The following is an 8902-nucleotide window of genomic DNA, read 5'->3' on the forward strand; positions in this document are numbered from 1 at the left end:
TCACAAAATTGGTCTGAAATCAACAAGATGAAATTCAGCAAAGACAAGTGCAAAATACTACACTTAGGGAGGAAAAATCCAATGCACAAATACAAATAACTGGTTGGTGGCAGTACTGCTGAAAAGGATCTAGAGTAGGGGTCTCAAACTCAGTTTACCTTAGGGCCAGTGCCAGTCCTCAAATCCTCCCAGTGGGCCAATAATGTCACTTATGCCGCCCAGAACCAGCCCCCCAAAAACTCTGCCCCCCACCTGCCTAAGGCTCTGGGAGGGAGTTTAGGTGGGGGAGGAGGTCTGGAGTAGGGGATTGGGGTGCAGGCTCTGTGAGGGAGTTTGAGTGCAGAAGGGTGAGAGGTTGGGCTCTGGGATGGAGTTTGGGTACTGGGTGCAGGCTCTGGGCTGGAGCAGGGGATGTGGATGCAGAAGGAGGGGGTGGGGTTGCACGCTCTAGGCGGGGGGAGGGGTGCAGGCTCTGGGAGGGAGTTTGGGGGTGGAAGGTGGTATGTGGGGAGGGGGTGGAGGTGCAGGCTCTGGGAGGGGGTATGTGGGGAGAGGGTGGGGGTGCAGGCTCAGGGAGGGGGTCAGGGAGTGCAGTGCTTACCTGGGGCTTCAAGGCAGGGCAGGCCGGGGGGCCTCCGCGCGCTGCTGCCCCCAGGCACCACCCCCACAACTTCCCATTGGCCTCAGGGGTGCTCGGGGCGGGAGCAGCATGAGGAGACACAGCCCTACACCGTCCCAGGGAGGGGCCGGCAGATTCGTGGAGTGAGCAGGCAGACACCGCTCAGCTCCGCTGCACTGTCGGGGCCCTGGGCCACTGTAAATTGCCTTGGGGTGGGGGGAGCGCCCCGGGGGCAGCAGGTGGGGCCAAGGGAGAGACCCGGCCCCAAAATGGCTGGAGCCCCGTGGGCCACATTGGGAGGTTCGTGGGCCACAGATGGCCTGCGGGCCAGGAATTTGAGACCCCTGGTCTAGGGGTTATAATGGGTCAAAAACTGTATATAAGTCAACAATGTGATGCAGTTTGCAGGCTAACAATGTTTAATAGGAGTGTTGCATAAAGACAAAGGAGGTAGTTGTCGTGCCCCACTCAGCACTGGTGAGTCCACAGCTGGAGGTCTTAAGAAACGTGGACAACCTGCAGAGAATCCAGAGAAGAGCAACAAAAATTATAAAATGTAACCTATAAGGAAAGGTTAAAAAAACTGGACATGTTTAGCCTTATGAAATAAAGACTAAGGGGCAACCTGGTAACAAGCTTCAAATATTGGAAGGACTGTTATAAAGAGGATGGTGATCAGTTGTTCTCCATATCCACAGAAGCTAGGACAAGAAAAAGTTGGCTTAACCTGCAACAAGCAAGATTTTGGCTAGATATTAGGAAAAATTTTATACCTGTAAGGGCAGTTAAGTCCTGAAATAGGTTACCAAGGAAGGTTGTGGAATCCCCATAACTAGACTACATGGCCTCTCGAGATCCCTTCCAGCCACCCTACATTTCTATGTTTCTATAAATGACCTGAAATGCAGGAAATCTCTTCTCGACCACACTGAAGTTCAACTGTCTAATCACATGCTTACTTTTTTGGACAAGGGATGAGGTAGGAAATAAAATGAGGAGCAAGTCCTAATAAACCTTGTATAGTACTCTTGTTCACAACATTATTATTCTAAAACTTGTAATTTGTCAAATTTGCAGTAGTAATAATCACCTATCCTGGGTTAGCTTTGGCCAGTGTCAATTCTGGGATCATTACTGTGATCTCCATAAAGCCAGTAGATACACAGACAAACATACTGACTTAAAGGACAGAACTTTAGAAAACTTTTTAAATTCTGTAAGTAGTTTTTCTCTCTCCTTGCCACACAAGTTGTCATTCAAGTGGTTGACAGAAAACCGAGTAAATAATTCCCTGCACTCTGCTTTCATTAACACAACATAAATACTTCAAGAGCCAGAAGCTAAATCAACTAGATTATGTATCTTTTAGGACAAAACCCTTCTCTATTCTTTTTTGTTTCTGTATTTTTTACTTTTCAGTTTGTTTTATGTTGCATTACAAATTTTTTTGAAGTGATTTGTGTTTTGGTGACTGCATTCATAACGCTTCCGTAAGGACAAAAAAATTGCTGCTAGTTTGAACCATTTTTACTCTCATAAAACTGCCTCTATATTCCCCAGGCACCACCCCAAGCACAGATATTGTTATCTGCCTACATAAAGTGACTGTCTCCATATTATCACAGTTTGCAATTTGATTGATACTACCTTTTACACAGCAGTCACAGAAGGACAGACCAAGGAAAAAGTACTTCTATCCCATTCTCACTAGCAAATTTACATATACAATGTATTCTTTTGAAATTTTTAGTTTATAATTCTCTTGAGCATGAAGTTACATTACATTAGATCTAAAAGTCACTGATATTTCAATCAAAAGTACTTATGCTCAAATAAATTTATTAGTCTCTAAGGTGCCACAAGTCCTCCTGGTCTTTTTGCGGATACAGACTCAGGGCCGGCTCTAGGTTTTTTGCTGCCCCAAGCACCAAAAAAACAAACAAAAAAAAGCTGGAGTGCTGCTGAAGCAGTGCCCCCGAAGCTCAAAAAAAGGGGGCCCAGAGTGCTGCCCCTGGAAAAGTGCCACCCCAAGCATGTGCTTTATTTGCTGGTGCCTAGAGCCGGCACTGTACAGACTAACATGGCTGCTACTCTGAAACCTGATATTTCAATCATGTTTGAGCTTCAATTTTGTTCATTTTAATCAAACATAAGTTTATAAATAGTCAGCAGAATGTTCCCCAAAGCCACCTGTCCTAGAAATCAGTTGGTATGGGAATAGATATTTTAGAATAAAATATCAGCCTAAATTTAAGTGCAAAATCATCATCAACAAAAATGATGAACCGCAATCTCCTTAAGTGTGCCCTAATCACCTGTTCTCTGCAAAGGTGGGCCGGCTCCAGAGCACAGTAGCTATTTCTCAGGTCTTGACAAACACACTCACTTTTTGTCCCCAAGCATTACTGCACTGAAAGTTGTGTAAAAAGAAAAGAGGACTTGTGACACCTTAGAGACTAAAAAATTTATTGGAACATAAGCTTTCGTGAGCTACAGCTCACTTCATTGGGTTCATACAGTGGAAAATATAGTGGGGAGATTTTATATACACAGAGAACATGAAACAATGGGTGTTACTATACAGACTGTAACAAGAGTGATCAGGAAAGGTGAGCTATTACCAGCAGGAGGTGGGGGGGGGGAACTTTTGTCGTGATAATTAAGGTGGGCCATTTCCAGCAGTTGATAAGAACGGGGGGGGGGAGTGGGGGGGAATAAACAAGGGGAAACAGTTTTACTTTGTGTAATGACCCATCCACTCCCAGTCTCTATTCAAGCCTAAGTTCACTGTATCCAATTTGCAAATTAATTCCAATTCAGCAGTCTCTCATTGGAGTCTGTTTTTGAAGTTTTTTTGTTGAAGAATTGCCACTTTTAGGTCTGTAATAGAGTGACCAAAGAGATTGAAGCGTTCTCCGACTGGTTTTTGAATGTTATAATTCTTGACGTCTGATTTGTGTCCATTTATTCTTTTACATAGAGACTGTCCAGTCTGGCCAATGTACATTGCAGAGGGGCATTGCTGGCACATGATGGCATAGCACATTGGTAGATGCGCAGGTGAATGAGCCTGTGATAGTGTGGCTGATGTGATTAGGCCCTATGATGGTGTCCCCTAAATAGATATGTGGACAGTTGGCAACGGGCTTTGTTGCAAGGATAGGTTCCTGGGTTAATGTTTTTGTTGTGTGGTTGCTGGTGAGTATTTGCTTCAGGTTGGGGGGCTGTCTGTAAGCAAGGACTGGCCTGTCTCCCAAGATCTGTGAGAGTGATTGTTCATTCTTCAGGACAGGTTGTAGATCCTTGATGATGCATTGGAGAGGTTTTAGTTGGGGGCTGAAGGTGACGGCCAGTGGTGTTCTGTTATTTTCTTTGTTCGGCCTGTCCTGTAGTAGGTAACTTGGCAAATGTGGTTGTATCGTAGAGTTTGGCTGTAGACAATGGATCGTGTGGTGTGGTCTGGTGAAAGCTGGAGGCATGTAGGTAGGAATAGCGGTCAGTAGGTCAATAGAGTGGTGTTTATGTGACCATCGCTTATTAGCACCGTAGTGTCCAGGAAGTGGATCTCTTGTGCGGACTGGTTCAGGCTGAGGTTGATGGTGGGATGGAATTTGTTGAAATCATGGTGGAATTCCTCAAGGGCTTCGTTTTTATGGGTCCAGATAATGAAGATGTCATCCATGTAGCGCAAGTAGAGTAGGGGCATTAGGGGACAAGAGCTGAGGAAGCATTGTTCTAAGTCAACCATAAAAAGCTTGGCATACTGTGGGGTCATCCGGGTACCCATAGCACTGCCGCTAATTTGAAGGTATACATTGTCCCCAAATGTGAAATAGTTACAGGTGAGGTTGTGCTCTGATCAGTTTCACATCTGAGAGAGAAAACTGGCAACTCCTTGGTAACTAGGCTGGCTGCTCTTGTCCCTCTTTGAACACCTTGATGAAGCCTCCAACAATGCCACCTGTTATCCCACCGAGAGACAAGGTGAGCGAAGTACTATCTTACATCGGTCCAATAAAAGATAGTACCTCACTCACCTTGTCTCTCTAATAGCCTGGGACCAACAGGCAACAACCAGATCCCTTAGCTGAGTCACATACAACCCTAGTACTAGTCTTTGTTGCAACAGCCCTTCTTTCAGAGTAACAGCCGTGTTAGTCTGTATTCGCAAAAAGGAGGACTTGTGGCACCTTGGAGACTAACCAATTTATTTGAGCATGAGCTTTCCTGAGCTACAGCTCACTTGGTTCTCCAGCCCTCCTCTCACGTTGGGGGGGCAGGGAGGATAGTTTATTTTTTCCCTACACTCCGCTGTCAACCAGACCCCGCTGTCAGCCCGCCTCGACCATCTTGAAACCAAAACCTCACTTACACACCCTTCATCGGACTAGAAGCTTTAGTAGGGGGACGTTTGATCTTCAGGAGGAGCGTGAGAGCAGGGCCCGGGAGGTTCGCTTGTCTTCGCCATCAGTCACAATTCTGTCTCCTAGGGCTGCCCTGCTCTGCAGGGATCCAGTCAGTTCCTCCCTGGCCGGACGGGGGAGCGCCCCACGTGGCTCCGCTCAGCTCCAAGGTAAACGTGGGGAAGCAGCACCAAGCTGGGGAAGCGAGGACCTCCCGCGGGGGCTCCATGGCGCCGGGCTGCCAGGGGACATTCCCGGAACGCGGAGCCGGTGTTCGCAGGGGCATGTCCGAGCCCCTCCCCTAGTCGCGCTTGGTGTGTGACGGCAGCGGGGCTGGGCGAGGCTCTGCGCGGGGGCGGGACCGGTGGGAAAGTGGTGGCCGCCGAGGCGGGGGAGCCCGGCCACTTCCTCGCCCTCGGTTGCTGCGGAGTTTGCACGGGGCTCGCTCGGCGCCCAGCCGGGAGGTGAGGCTGGAGGCGGCGCGGGGTGCCGCGCCTCGGCACAACTTCGCGGGTGGAGTCGGGTCTCTCTTGCGGCGGCTTTGTCCGGGGTATCGCAGCCGCCTCTGGACTGGGGCAGCCCGGAGGGGCCGCGCGATGGGCCGGGCGGGCGCTGGTTCCGATGGGGATTCTGGTTTACCCCGGCGCGGGGAGCTTCCCTGGGAGAGGACAGCGGAGCCGGGGGTCTCCAGCCCGGTGCTGGGGAAGCCCGGCTGTGCCGGGTAAGGAGCGACCCCGGAGGGCTGCCCTGCCCTGCGCGGGGTGGGGGACACGAGTGAGGCTGGGGCGCGGGGGGAGTCTCCTTTTCTTGCCTTCGCGGCGGAGGGGCGCTCCGCAGGTCCGGCGAAGTGCTGCCGCTTTATCCGTCTCTTTGCTCCTTGCAGGTCTCGCTGGGGGTGAGGGGACGCCCCTCCCCCCCGCTCCGCGCCGAAGAGGGGGAGCGAGTGGCTACCTGCGAGGCGCCCCGGGCCCCGCGGCTGACGGGAGGGCGCTGCCTTGCTCCCCTCCTGCACCCCCGGGGGCAGCGGAACGGACCCCGAGCGGAGAGTTTCTGTCCAGGCTCCCACGGCGGGCAGCAGCGGCCGGATCCCGGCGCGGGCGAGCCGGAGAGGGGCGCGAGGATGGCGGGGCGCGCTCGGCGGGGCGCTGCGGCCGCTGCCCCGGGCGCGGAGAGGCGGGCGGCGCTGGGGCTGCTGCTGCAGGTGCTGCTGGGCTGGGGCTCGGCTCAGCAGCCCGGCTCCTGCCCCGCGCCCTGCGAGTGCTCCGAGGCGGCCCGGACGGTGAAGTGCGTGAACAGGAACCTGACGGCGGTGCCCCGGGACCTGCCGCCCTACGCGCGGCTCCTCTTCCTCACGGGCAACCGGCTCGCCAGCCTCCCGCCCGGCGCCTTCCTTTCGCCCCCCCTGCCGCAGCTCAGCCTCCTCAACCTGAGCGGCAGCCACCTGCAGCAGGTGGAGGCGGGCGCCTTCGCCAGCCTGCCCAGCCTAAGGCAGCTGGACCTGAGCGGCAACGCCCTGGCCAAGCTGAGTCCCGAGGCCTTCGGCAACGCCAGCAGCCCCCTGGAGGAGCTGAACCTCAGCAACTCCCTCCACAGCCAGAGCGTGGTGCCCGCCCTGGCCGAGCTGCTGGGCTGGGGGGTGCTGGGTAACTTGAGCCGCCTGGAGCTGGCGGACAACAGGCTGATCGCCCTGCCTGCGGGCATGTTCTCCTGCCTGCCCAGCCTGCAGCACCTGGACCTGCGGAACAACTCCCTGATGAGCTTGCAGGCCGTGGCCTTCCTCAGCCTGGCCCAGCTTCAGAGCCTTGACCTCAGCCACAACTCCCTGAAGTGCCTGAGGAATGCCACCATCTCCCAGCTCCACAGCCTGCCCGCGCTCCACCGGATCAGCCTGGGCCACAACACCTGGGTCTGCGACTGCTGCCTCCAGCACTTTGTGAGCTGGCTCAGGGAGAGCGACCAGGTGGAAGGGAAAGAGGCCTTGAAGTGCTCTTATCCTGACAAGATGCGGGACAAACCCCTGGTGAAGACCAACAGCTCAGACCTGGACTGTTTTGTGCCTGTAGACATCCAGTCCCAATTGCAAACGTCCTATGTCTTCTTAGGGATAGTGCTGGCTCTCATTGGAGCCATTTTTCTCCTGGTTTTGTATTTGAACCGAAAAGGAATCAAAAAGTGGATGTACAATATCAGAGATGCATGTAGGGATCACATGGAGGGATATCACTACAGATACGAGATGAACGCAGACCCCAGGTTAACAAACCTCAGCTCTAGTTCTGATGTATGAAGATACATTATGGAAGCAGGGCAAGGCACAGTAGCTATGCACGGCTGCTACTCTTAAACCTGTCATTATGCATGAAATGTAGACTTAAGCTTTACCCCCATGCTCACTTCCCCTCTCCCAGAGAAACAACAGATTTATTTGTGCCATGTGGGGAATATGCCTCCATGTAATGTAAAGATAATGACTATTTTTTGTTACCCTGAAACATTGAGCAATTTTGCATGGTGTTGGGCTGTACATAAGAAACATGCTGCTATTCCCTCCCTTCCCTGCACCTGTTTTTCTTTGGAACTTGCTCTCAATAGTTATTTGAAACATTTTTCAAGATCTAAAATGAAAAAAGATCCTCTTTGATGTTCCCAAACCGCAAGAGCATATAAAATTTACCAATAGAGATATGATCCAACAAAAGCTGCCTCAATTTTTTTGGGAAAGAAGCTTTATTCATTAATTACAGTTTTGTTCTTAGGTATCCTGAGAAGAAATACCTGCAGATTTAAAAAGCTCCTAACAACTCTGTGCAAAGAAGCAACTAAAATAGTGAGCATGCACAAATACTTTGTAGTTTTACATGTTAGGGGAAAAATAAGCCTCTTACTCTTTTGTAAAGTTCTTTTTGATGGCAGTTTAAGTGAAAATAGGATGCTTTTTTAATATAAACTGCATATAAACTCAGTTTGAACTGTTAAATAATTCAATAAATGTTCTTACAAAGAATTACTGTTGTGCTGAAATTTGTTGTTTAATGATAAAACTCCGAAATAAATGCTTGGAAGTAGTCATACCATATTAATTCACGGAAAACATTCTGTTTTTTATAGAACAGGGTCCAGTTTAGAGTCTGGTTATAAGTATTCACATGGCAACTTGTGAAACACCATATAAGAATATATAGATTCCACAGGGAAAACAGATTTCCTTTAATAAAAAAACTTAGCAAACAAAAGAACAGAGGCGAACGCTAGGTTCTCCCTTATCACTAAAATACTGCAAGATTATAAACAAAAATTACATGAAAGTGTACACCTCAATTAAAAATCAAGTGTGATGATTTATGCTTAAAGCTTCAGAAAAATCACATCTAAACTATTGCTTTTAATTATAAAGTAGATTTTCCATAGTAAATTAAATGTTGACAAATCCTGAAGGCAGAATTTGGCACATGAAACTTAATGTTTATTATTTGAAACTTGCAATCCTTGGGCAATACTGCAGAAATCTACACTGTGCATCATGTTTTGAGATCTGACCTAATTTTACAGCTTCTTAAAACTATTAACAGGTGACCTTTAATAATAATTCTATACATGTTTGTGCTTGACATTTGCCTATGAGTGACACTTTGATTAAATATTTATGCAAAATATGTAAGGAAGGACTTTATCATATTGCCTATTATTTAATTTTGATGGCACATATCAAAGGGTAGCAACAGATAACCTAAGGAGATTTCTTTTGTAAACAGATTCTAAATGAAAGGGGACAGATTCACTTTGAACTTTTAAGACTTAATTTAATATTTCTGCTTTTTGGCTGAGCATGTCAATTATTTTATCCGACATTCTTAAACAATACTTAGCATAATGTAATATA

General features: G+C 49.1%; 1 protein-coding gene across 2 annotated transcripts; it reads left to right on the top strand.

Moving 5' to 3' along the window:
• Positions 1-2393: 2393 nt before the first annotated feature.
• Positions 2394-7983, top strand: TPBG (trophoblast glycoprotein). 2 transcript variants are annotated; one of them, XM_084623901.1, is made up of 2 exons: positions 2394-5336; positions 5906-7983. In XM_084623901.1, the coding sequence occupies exon 2, from the start codon at positions 6143-6145 to the stop codon at positions 7307-7309; it is 1167 nt and encodes a 388-aa protein (XP_084480027.1). In that variant the 5' UTR covers positions 2394-5336; positions 5906-6142; the 3' UTR covers positions 7310-7983. The 2 variants fall into 2 exon arrangements, with proteins under 2 accessions (XP_084480027.1, XP_084480026.1); XM_084623900.1 differs by lacking the exon at positions 2394-5336 and adding an exon at positions 5384-5486.
• Positions 7984-8902: the final 919 nt, after the last annotated feature.

This window comes from Lepidochelys olivacea (genome assembly GCF_965140295.1).
Source record: "Lepidochelys olivacea isolate rLepOli2 genome assembly, chromosome: 3".
NCBI classification, from domain to species: Eukaryota; Metazoa; Chordata; order Testudines; family Cheloniidae; genus Lepidochelys; species Lepidochelys olivacea.

Coding starts and splice junctions, on each gene's coding strand:
- TPBG (XM_084623901.1), top strand. CDS start 6,143: ATGGCGGGGCGCGCTCGGCGGGGCGCTGCGGCCGCTGCCCCGGGCGCG.